At 41.0% G+C, this 12,332-nt stretch overlaps 1 protein-coding gene across 1 annotated transcript; it reads right to left on the reverse strand.

Annotated features, from left to right (window-relative positions):
* Positions 1 to 8,921: 8,921 nt before the first annotated feature.
* LOC139666814 (nuclear factor 7, ovary-like) lies at positions 8,922 to 10,759 on the reverse strand. The gene has a single exon (XM_071546138.1). It carries the CDS (start codon positions 10,755 to 10,757, stop codon positions 9,978 to 9,980), a length of 780 nt encoding a protein of 259 aa, XP_071402239.1. The 5' UTR covers positions 10,758 to 10,759; the 3' UTR covers positions 8,922 to 9,977.
* Between the last annotated feature and the right edge of the window lie 1,573 nt (positions 10,760 to 12,332).

Consider the following 12,332-nt stretch of genomic DNA (forward strand, 5'->3'; position numbering starts at 1 on the left):
AGTCAAAGGTCTGGACCCAGGCAATGGAAACATTAGAAACGTCAGAAAAGTCAGTAATTAGAAAAGTCAGATTCCTCTTCTCACTGTGAATGGACCACAGTTTGTCACTTTTTCTGCTGCTGATGGAGAGACACACAATCTGTTCTGTGATGGATGGGATTTAAAATGGAGTGAAGGACAATACTCCAGTGAAACATACACAAAGTACACAAAAAAGCTACTCAGTTACAGTAACTTGAGTAATTGGTCTGCACCTCTGGCATCACCATCAGTAACCTAACCAGCACCGACCTCTCCATCTCCGACCATCTGGCTATCACCCTGGACATAGACATCCCCACCCCCCTTGTCAAACAGAAACGCACTATAACATTCCGGAACCTCAAGTCCATCAACCCCTCCTCTCTCTCCTCCATCCTGGCCAACACCATCTCCAACTCTGCCCTCACTCCGAACATCTCCCCCGTTGACCTGGTCAATTCCTACAATGACGCACTCTCCTCCTGTCTTGATGAAATTGCCCCCATAATAACCAAACCCGTCTCCTTCACACACTCCGCCCCCTGGTACACCGACCATCTTCACCAACTCAAAGCCAAGGGCCGTCAACTTGAACGACTTGCAAAAAGAACCGGTCTCACTGTCCACTTGGATGCCTACAAACTCCACCAACAACAATATAAAGACGCCCTCAACAGTGCACGCTCCTCCCACTACTCCTCCATCATCCAATCCGGCTACAACAACCCTAAAACGCTTTTCTCCACCATCAACAAACTCCTCAAACCAATGGACACCATCTCTAACTCCTTCACCACCAGCAAATGCAACTCATTTCTATCATTTTTCCAAACCAAAATCGACACAATACACCACCAGCTGGCTGCCTCCTCCTTCACCACCTTCTCTGGCCCTCAACCCAACCCCCCACTACTTCCAAGCCACTCATTTACATCTTTCAGTGAAATCAGTGAAACCGACCTATCCTCCATAGTCACCAGCATGAAGTCCTCAACCTGTGCCCTCGACCCTATCCCCTCCTTTCTAGTCAAGGCCTGCCTCCCTTCACTCTCCCCACTCATCACCAGTATAATTAACTCCTCCTTGTCCACTGGCCTCGTCCCCCTCCCCCTCAAGCTTGCTGCTGTCACCCCCATTCTGAAAAAACCTGGTCTTGACCCTGACAACCCCGACAACTACCGGCCCATCTCCAACCTTCCATTTCTGTCCAAAATCCTCGAGCGAGCTGTTGCTGCTCAGCTCAAATCCCACCTTGACTCCAACAACCTCTACGAACCTTTCCAATCCTGCTTCCGTTCCAAACACAGCACCGAAACTGCCCTACTGAAAATCACCAACGACATCCTTCTCTCTGCTGACTCTGGCTTCCTCACCATCCTCATCCTCCTCGACCTCAGCGCCGCCTTTGATACCATCAACCATTCCATCCTCCTCGCACGCCTCCAACACTCCCTCGGCATAACCGGCACCACCCTCTCCTGGCTTACCTCATATCTCTCTGACAGACACCAATACATCTCCATAAACAACTGCAAATCCTCCACTGCCCCAGTCACCCACGGTGTCCCCCAGGGCTCAGTGCTTGGTCCCCTGCTCTTCATCCTGTACATCCTTCCCCTTGGACAGATCCTCCGCCATCACGGCCTCCGTTTCCACTGCTATGCCGATGACACTCAACTCTACCTCTCCTCCAAGACCATCACCTCAACCACCCACTCCACCCTCACCTCCTGCCTTGCTGACATTAAATCATGGATGCAACAGAACTTTCTCAAACTCAACTGCAACAAATCTGAAGTCCTCATCATTGGCCCACACTCCCTCACCTGCTCCGCCCACACCTTCTCACTCAACATCGACGGCTCCATTGTCACCCCCTCCACCCAGGTCCGCAACCTCTGAATCATCCTTGACCCCACCCTCTCCTTCCTACCTCACGTCAACCAGGTCACAAAAACTGCCTTCTTCCACCTCAGGAACATTGCCCGACTCCGGCCCTCCCTGTCCTTTGCCGCTGCCGAAACACTTATCCATGCCCTCATAACTTCCAGACTCGACTACTGCAATAGCATCCTCTACGGCTCATCCAACAAAATCCTCAATAAACTACAATACGTCCAGAACTCTGCTGCCCGCCTGCTTACCTCCACCCACCGCCGAGATCACATCACCCCTGTCCTTCACAACCTCCACTGGCTCCCGGTTAAATACAGGATTGAATTTAAAATACTACTCATCACCTACAAAGCCATAAACAACCTGGCCCCTCCCTACCTCTCCGACCTCGTCCCCCGACACACCCCCACCCGATGCCTCAGGTCTGCGGCCACAACCACCCTAAAGACCACCAGGACCAAGCTCCGGACCTGGGGCGACAGGGCCTTTTCAGTTGCCGCACCCTCCCTCTGGAACGCCCTCCCCAACCACATCCGTCAGGCTAACACCCTACCATCCTTCAAACAGGCCCTCAAAACCCACCTCTTCAAGCTCGCTTTCACCTGCTAACCTCCTTCCCTCTCTCTCCCGTCTGTCCACCTCATGATTCCTCTAGTTTTAACCACCTACTTTTATTCTTGTTTTTACCATTTTCTTATTTTTAAATGCACTTATTAAATGATTTTACCCTGTTTGTGAAGCGTCTTTGAGTACTTAGAAAAGCGCCATACAAGACTAATGTATTATTATTATTATTATTATTATTATCATTGAACATACCCCTTTCTGCCCGTAAAACATAGCTGATGAAATTGCAGCAAAATAGCACCAACAAAAGTATATTTTGTGATTTTTTTTATATATCTTATTATATTTTATATGGTATCGTATAACATTAACTTTTTGGTTCAGATTGTATTGCATCTTTGTAATATTGAGCAGTTTGCCTTTTCACAACTCTAACCCTGGCCCCTTCAACCACAAACCCCGCCCAATTCGTTTATGTCGACCAACTACAGATGATGTGACTTACTGTAGTGATGATAATAATAAGAAGAAGAGGAAGAGGAAGAGGAAGAAGAAGAATCTTTATTTATATAGCATCTTTTCTAAAAACATGTTTTCAAATCTGTAAACTAGAAGCAGTGAGGAGTTCCAGTTCGCACTTCTGATTGGCTGAGCCATGGTCAAAGTTTATTTTTTTACTTTTTTTTTATATTGAAAGAAATAGACATACAATACAAATACACACAAAACATATAATAATAATAATAATAGAGAATCCAGTCTAACAGAAGTGACATGTAGGATGATTGTACAAATGAAACTAGAGCTGCAACGATTAATCGATTAATCGATTAGTTGTCAACTATTAAATTAATCGCCAACTATTTTGATAATCGGTTTGAGTAATTTTTTAAGAAAAATAAGTCAAAATTCTCTGATTCCAGCTTCTTAAATGTGAATATTTTCTGGTTTCTTTCCTCCTCTATGACAGTAAACTGAATATCTTTGGGTTGTGGACAAAACAAGACATTTGAGGACGTCATCTTGGGCTTTGGGAAACACTGATCCACATTTTTCACCATTTTCTGACATTTTATAGACCAAACAACTAATCCATTAATCGAGAAAATAATCGACAGATTAATCGACAATGAAAATAATCGTTAGTTGCAGCCCTAAATGAAACCATGTTTGCTAAAAATCCTTTTTGGTCTGTTCGCTTTATGGTTGTTATATTTTTCAATTGTATTAAAATATGTTTTTGTAGTCATTAATATGTCTTCCTGCATTTTCTGTTTGCATTCTGACACAAACTCACACAAGGCGAGGGCTGTGCAGTTTTTCGGTGGTCAACAGTGCTTTACCGGGCTTCACACCAAACACACAAAGTTCAACTATATTGAACTTTAACCTCCAAATACGCTGACCTATACAAGGCGTCCAATGGCATTCTGACATTTACCGGAGCACCAAGAGTATAGCTGAATCCAAATGTCCGGACTATAGAGGTAATCAAAATGCATTTTATTATTGTAGTCTTTAAGTGATGGGAGCCTATAAAAGCTGTGCAGTCTAATGCCAAATATCCAGGCTATGGAAAATGGTCGAAAAACCACAAAAGGTCTTCCAATGTAAGAAATACCCAATTTATTTAGCCATAGTCTTATTTCTTTATTTGAATGTGTGTAGCCTATATGTTGTATAGAAATGTATGAGTATAATTTTGTTCACTCACAAAACAAGCCTTTAAATGGGATTTATATCTTGTCGTCTGCAGGGACAGATGAGCAGACACTGAAGGCCTGTCTATCAGCGGCTTACAGCCTTCCCTACAGACACATTACATAACGCCAACGTTGGGTCATAATTTGGTAAGTCGCAACATTACCAACAGGTGACGCTGATACAACATTGCTCTATGGTCGCAAAATAACCAGTCCTCATGGAGACTGTTCTGCAACGTTGCAGTAACGTTATAGAATTATGTAAATACGATGTAATTTAATAACGTAACAATTACGTTATATCACAGTCCTCATCCTTACTTCATTTGAAACGTTACTGGTAGGTTGTCAGAACGTTTCTAAATGACTACTGGCTTACATTAATCTATCTATCTGTCTGTCTGTCTGTCTGTCTGTGCGTTTATGCTTGGACCGTTAAAGCGTTATATCCGATCACATGCGCATATTGCTGTGAGGTAAGAGGCAACATGCTCTTGGAAGAAGGTGGCTGTGGTTTCCCCGTGGGAGAATCTCTGTTGGGTCTGACGGCGTAGAGCAGGTGCGTGTTACACTATGCCTTTATATTTTTATCTGAATGTATTGCAGACCTTTTCAGTTAGTAGTATTTGCAATGTAATGTTGGAGTCCTACTTTCAGCATGCATGTTTGCTTTTCTAGCAGAATGTTAGCCGGTGAAATGGTGTTCAGACCTGCCATCAGGCGTCTGTTCTAATTTGAGTTAGTGTTCTGTTAGATAACATATTTGCTAGTTTGGTATTTAACGCTAATAGCCCCGGGCTAATGTAATGTAAGACCAGCTAACGTTACCTAGCTGATCTCGGTGATGACCTGTTTAGTTAGCTAACAATTGAGCTAGCTCAACATGTATAAACGGCGGCCCGTAAAGCACCTTGTTCATGTCCTCATGAGATATCAACATGCTGTTTGCTAGTTAAAATGTGCATCATAAAATGTGATGTTAAATTAGTTGTGGTGTGGTGTTCATGGCTGGTTTTCAGTGTTTGACAAACTGGAGTTAGCAAGCCTTTTCAAGCTAGCACTGTTGGCGCCTCTTTTGAAAGCATTTAGCTAAACATTAAACTAAACATTTTTTTCAAATCCTCCAGCACTATTACTCTATACTAATTAATAATTGTGGCCTTAAAAAAAAAAAATTGGCTTTGGCTTTGCGCCAGTGCATTGTGGAATGAAGTTTAATGAAGATTGTTTCTCTGTGTGATAAAAGTGCGGCATAATAAATAGACTTGATAGGACTTGATTTAGTCGGTGAGGAGCAGAAGGCAGCTCCACTCACACAGGGTGAGTCAAACTGCAGCCAAATACAAAGGTGCATAGATCTAGTAAAGAGGTGTCACTCTTGCTCTAAATTAAATATATTTACTTGTTCTGCAATATTAAAATCATTCCGCTGACGTTTCGGTCAGCATCAGATTGCAAAGAAGACAGTGGCCTACATTCTGATGAAGGCCTTCGTAGACAAAACTACAATGGAATGATTTTAATTGTGTAGAGCAAATATTTGAACATTTATATTGTGAGCAGAGTGATGCCTCTTCACTTGATCTGATGGAGCAGAGCAGTGAGCACAGGGCCAGTTAAACTGTTAATCAAACAGCAGAGTTTTGCCTGGGAGGTTTTTGTGTGTGGTAGAGGGTTGGGTTTGACTTATGCAAAGCGGTCTAACTTTTTTCATACCACACACACACACTGGAATTTACACTTAACCAGTTTGCCACTAACCAAGTGAGTGGTTGTAGAATTGCAAAGGTGGTGGCTTCATTCCTAATAACATTCATGAAAAATAAAGTTATAAATATATATGTTGCCTCTCCGTTTACTAAATGTATAGTACTCAAGGTTGGTGTACAGTCTGGTATTCGGACAATGACAGAACAACTCCTGATTGGGGCACCTGGCACTGTTACAGTAACACCAACATTCAGCAACATTATGCTGAATTACGCTTAATGCCTGTTGTCAGTCTCTACATCGCTATTGACCTTGTGCTTATTACCAGTATCAGACTCAACAAATTTGTTGCTGTTAGCCATTTTTGCTCATATTTCCATTGTTTTGCCCATTTCCAAGCTTTGCATTGATTGTGCTATTGTCTTCCGCACCTTATAATGCACTGCTGTAGAAATAATGTGTGATCAGTATTACCACCATTTGTATTTAATACCAAGACCAAGACACACTGGATTCCTGCACTTGAGGTCATTCATTGCTCCCCAACCCCTTGTGTACAACATACAACCACATAGTTAACACTGAGTGGCATTGGATGCTGAGCTATGTGTTGGATGTGGACCAAGTGTCCTGTCGGAATGGATTGCCCTGCATCAGTTAGTTTTGTATGGTTTGTCATTGTCAAAACACAATTACAACAAATGTCAATGTTGTTGTTTGAGATGGTGTGGACAGGTGGCTGTACTGTGAGAACTGCTGAAGAAAGAAAGTAGAAGACAGAGATTGTGTGAAAATATCAAAATTGCCGGGAATATCTGCCGGCATATTGTTTCTCAAATTCCTATTTCTGACAACAGGTTAACAACAGGTAAGTAAGCTCATTCAAGTTTGGGTCTTTAAACAAAGTTTTCTGTCAAAGGTCTGCAGTTCAACACCCAGCTGTTAGCTAACGTTAGCTAGCGTTTAGCTAGCTAACATTAGCTAGCGTTTAGCTAGCTGCACAGAGTTCGCTAGTTGATCAAACTAATGGCAGACTGGATTTCCTTGTTGAATTATTTCACATGTCTCATATAAGAAATGTTACATGTTATAGTTTATGAGGTGAAAGTTGTATTTTATATGAATCAATGTGTTCAGTAATTACAAGGTGAACACACTCTAAGATGAAGACTGATCACTGCACGAATTAATTAGTTTGAATTACTGCTGGACTGTGAATACTCTGTTTGTGTATGAGCTTTGTTTAAGAAAGTGACTGTGTGCAGAAATATCAGAACTGTAGAAATATTGTTTAAAAATCTTATTTCTGAACACAGTGATCCTGTGTGTTAGGGCTCACAGACTGTCAGTATTTGACAGAATATGGGAATTGCGATTTAAACTGTGAGTCATATCATCATGTTTTTCTTGTCATACATTATTAAGAACTTTAAAATTGTTTAAAGAAAGTGATTTAATTAAAAAAAAAAAAAAAAAGCTAGATGTCAGTGTGATGAAAAGTTTGATTCTAAAACAAATCCAGTTTGGACCAAACTCTGAAGAAACTGCAGACTCTGAAAATCAAAATTGCATATGTTCATATTGCGATTTAGATTATTTATTTATCTTTTCGATCAACAGTTCAGCTCCTGCTGTGTGCTGACTGGACCTCTGTACTGACAACAAGATTATTCCAGTCATCAGTTCTTCTCTTCAGGTAAGATTTCTCCTTTTATGGATTAAAGGACATCAGGACTAAAGACACCATCAGGAGATTATTTATTTATTTTTTGGACACTTGCCCAAGAAAAAAAAAAACTCAGCTCATATTGTGCACAACTAGAAGTTATGCTGCTGCTAGATAGGGTTTGTTTCTTGGTTGCTGTTTATTTATTTTTTCTTATTTTTAACAGCTGAAATAGTGAAATACTGTACTCAGTGTTGTCTGACATCCATCTAAACGCATGTTTGGTTCCATAAGATACAAACATTCAAATTGAAGCTGTAAAGAAGCTTTACAGTCTGGTGTCATATGAGTCCTCCACTGTCCAAAGAAGGTAATAATCCAGCATTTTCATATAGAGTGAATTATTCTCATGTCTTTCAAATGGAACCAGGATGCTACAGCTTTAATGTCAGAGTGTTGTAGGATTTTCTTGATACCTGTTTACATGAACAATTTATTTTATGTGTTTGGAATGACAGAAATGGGCGCTTTTGTCTTGATAGTGGCTTTCCAATAAGTCACTATATTGCTGCATGTCGGCAAAATTAACTGACGCGTACTGTAGGCATCGGCTGTGTAACGCACAAACCAATTACAATGTCCAGACATTTAACTTTTTGCTGCTCCATTTATTGCTCAGGAATATTTACAGAGTTTCTTGCATCCAGGTGAAACATCATTACTCACAGTTAGGTAGCCTAACCAAACTTGAGCTACTGCTACACTACCTGCAGACGCCATGGCCACGGTCAGAAAACTGTATGCCTCACCCGGCATGTACACATGGCTGCATTACCCTTCCTGTATAAATGCAGTCCCATTACAGGTAACTGCCACCTGGCTGTACAAAAAGTGCATTGCACCAAAAACAAACACCAAAGCAAACAAATGGATAAATGGCTCTTACAATCTTACTAAAAGTGCGCCACCTACTTTGTTCTCTTTCTACAAGTTTTGGAAATGTCTGTCAGCAAGAAGGCTCATTTGCATACAGCCTATGACAACATTAGTTTTAGATTGACATGTCACTAAATTAATAAATATTACTACATTAATAAATGACGATCAATACATTGATCAACAAATCATTAAGTAATGCAAACATACGTAGCAAATTTTACATTAGGAGGAAACTTTGCTTCTATGAATCTACTAGGCAAGTTTATTTATAAAGCTTCTGATTGAGCGACCTGACTGTTAGAGAGCAGGCCTTCATATCTGAAGGCTCAGATTAATCGAATGAAATAAAAAAATACAACACACATTCCCACATTTCCATTCTTAGTTTAATGACATATAAACACATGATAAATGTTGTGAGGCGGTACAGAGGAGTGTTTTACTGAGACTCTCAGATGGTTAACAGGTCATCACAGCAATTTAACACAAGATGGAGCTAAAGAGACAGAGGTCAAACGCTTCAAAACACAAAACCTTTTTTAGACACAATTCCTTCCAGTGTGTCAGAGCTTCAAAAGCTTCGTCCTGCTCGTCCCCATAGACACACATAACCAACCCTAACCCTATCCTAACAGTTTCAACAGGCTCTTTCACACTTTGGTTCTGTTGATACTGTTCAACCCCAATGCTGTACATGTAAAAATAATAATATTGGTTTAGGAATTTCCCATTTTTTTCCCCTCAGATATTTTCCCATTTCTTCTGATCATATTAAAACCCAGTAGACAGAAAATGATTGAAGGCTTGACCTTCCAATTTGCTACAAACTGGAACATTTCAAAGAGGTGAGGATACAAGTAAACAAACACAAAGCATTATTATTACACCAAATATGGAAATATTTCATGTTTCATATGTTATATAGGCTACACATTGACAAATATACAGTACATTCCTTTTGTTTGACTAAAAACATTCATAGACAAAGAAATTATCAAGAAATATAGATTATTATCTATAAAGAAATTATCCAGAATAGTTAGGTACATCATGTTTAGGGTCAATGTGACCCCAGAGAGAAAACAATCTTAACAAAATCCAATAAAAGAAATCCAAATAGACTATTGATCTGTCTAAGGCAAACTAAGTATGCACAAATTTCCAATGCTCTCTCCAATACCAACTGGACTGCCAGACGCAGATCCCTGTTCCTAAGGCAAACTGACTATGTACAACTTTACAATACACACTGCCAGACTCCTGCAGACCCTCTAGAAAACTGAATGTTCTGGAAAAACTTTGTGCAGGAGTCTCAATACTTGATGACATCACAGATCAGATAGTTGATCATATTCACTGACTGTCCTAGAAATGAGAATAATGGATTGTGTACATGACATCATCATCTTCATCATTATGAGCATCATCATCATCTTGACAATCCCTCTCTATCATCATCATCATCATCATGATCTCTAACTGTGCTGTTTCACTGTTACAGAGACCTTCACTGGTAAAATCTTCAGTGGGAGTTCTTCGTCAGTGGCAATGAATGGAAACAGTCTGTCAGTGAAAGTGTGTGTGAAGGTGTGTATGTGTGTGTTAGTATCAGGATCAGAGAATGACAGCTTTCCTCTGTTCCAGTCCAGATGCAGTCTGATCCTCTGGAACTTCTTCCTCACTGGAAGAACAGTGAGTGGATCTGGTGGGGAGCGTGTTATGTATTTACCGTCACAGAACAATATTCCCCATAATGCAGACCGTATGTCTCCCTTCCTCTGGACAGACTCTGCTGCCACACCCACTGCCCAGTCTGTATTGTCTCCAACCTCAACATCCCAGCTGTGAGTTCCTGAGTTAAATCCCTCAGATCCCAGGACAGAGCGGTACACAAACCTCTCTGGGTTTTCAGGAAGCTTCTGTCTCTCTCCACATCTCACACTGGTCAGATCTTCAGACAGGATGAGTTCTGGTTTGGCAGTGTTGGGGTCCAGAATCACCGGAGTGTAGGAGACCATCTCCTTCATCTTGTCCCAGACTGTGACGCTCAGGTTGCCCAGGTGTTTGGCCTCGTCTATCAGAGCTCCTGAGACCAGCTGTGGATCCTCCAGCAGGGGGCGCTGGACTCTTTCCACTGTAGCCTTGTAGTTCTGCAGGAACGAGACGTCTTCAGCTCTCAGCTCCTTCTCTATGGCTCTGACTGTGTCTGAAAGAGCTGCTATCTCTCTGCTCAGACCCTCAATCTTCTCCTTCATCGTCCGACTCTTCTGCTCCTCTCCCTCCCTCAGTGCAGCGATCCTGGCCTCCTCTTCCTCTGTTTACCTTTTAAAGGAATGAGCAGCTTCCTCAGGGATCAGATGAAAGAGCCCCGACCACCTGAGGCTCGTTTTGCTCCAGAAGTCACAAGCATGTCTCTGATCTAACTTGGTGCAAGGCCAGACTGATATCTCCCACAGCTTTTATTGAGCGACCTGAGTGTTAGAGAGCAGGCCTTCATATCTGAAGGCTCAGATTAATCCAATGAAATAAAAAAATACAACACACGTTCCCACGTTTCCATTCTTAGTTTAATGACATATAAACACATGATAAATGTTGTGAGGCGGTACAGAGGAGTGTTTTACTGAGACTCTGCTCTCAGATGGTTAACAGGTCATCACAGCAATTTAACACAAGATGGAGCTAAAGAGACAGAGGTCAAACGCTTCAAAACACAAAACCTTTTTTAGACACAATTCCTTCCAGTGTGTCAGAGCTTCAAAAGCTTCGTCCTGCTCGTCCCCATAGACACACATAACCAACCCTAACCCTATCCTAACAGTTTCAACAGGCTCTTTCACACTTTGGTTCTGTTGATACTGTTCAACCCCAATGCTGTACATGTAAAAATAATAATATTGGTTTAGGAATTTCCCATTTTTTCCCCCTCAGATATTTTCCCATTTCTTCTGATCATATTAAAACCCAGTAGACAGAAAATGATTGAAGGCGTAACCTTCCAATTTGCTACAAACTGGAACATTTCAAAGAGGTGAGGATACAAGTAAACAAACACAAAGCATTATTATTACACCAAATATGGAAATATTTCATGTTTCATATGTTATATAGGCCACACATTGACAAATATACAGTACATTCCTTTTGTTTGACTAAAAACATTTATAGACAAATAAATTATCAAGAAATATTGATTATATTATCTATTAAGAAATTATCCAGAATAGTAACATAAATTATGTTTGACCCCAGAGAGTAAAACCTGTTATAAAAATGCAATAAAAGAAATCCAAATAGACTACTGATCTGTCTAAGACAAACTAACTATATACAGATTTCAAAACTCCAATACCAACTGGACTGCCAGACGCAGATCCCTGTTCCCTATAGAAACCTGCTGCAAGACGCTACCAAAAGGTCTCTAGCCCCGCAAGACGCTAAGGCAAACTGACTATGTACAACTTTACAATACACACTGCCAGACTCCTGCAGACCCTCTAGAAAACTGAATGTTCTGGAAAAACTTTGTGCAGGAGTCTCAATACTTGATGACATCACAGATCAGATTATCTGATTATATTCACTGACTGTCCTAGAAATAAGAATAATGGATATAATGTTTATATAATGAATCCTTAAAATGAGAAGTACAGACATGGATGGCTTCTATACATGACATCATCATCTTCATCATTATGAGCATCATAATTGTCATGACAATCCCTCTCTATCATCATCATCATCATCATCATCATCATGATAATCCTTCTCTATCATCATCTTTATCTCTATAATCACCACCACCATGATCATCATCACCATCACCATTA

Source organism: Centroberyx affinis, unplaced genomic scaffold (genome assembly GCF_046629955.1).
Source record: "Centroberyx affinis isolate AG114_WGS23_722 - 3 ecotype Tasmania unplaced genomic scaffold, CSIRO-AGI_Caff_v1 ptg005143l_1, whole genome shotgun sequence".
Taxonomy (NCBI): Eukaryota; Metazoa; Chordata; class Actinopteri; order Beryciformes; family Berycidae; genus Centroberyx; species Centroberyx affinis.

What these genes read in the sequence shown, in the direction of transcription:
- LOC139666814 (XM_071546138.1), bottom strand. Translation starts at nt 10,757, where the DNA reads ATGAAGGAGAAGATTGAGGGTCTGAGCAGAGAGATAGCAGCTCTTTCA.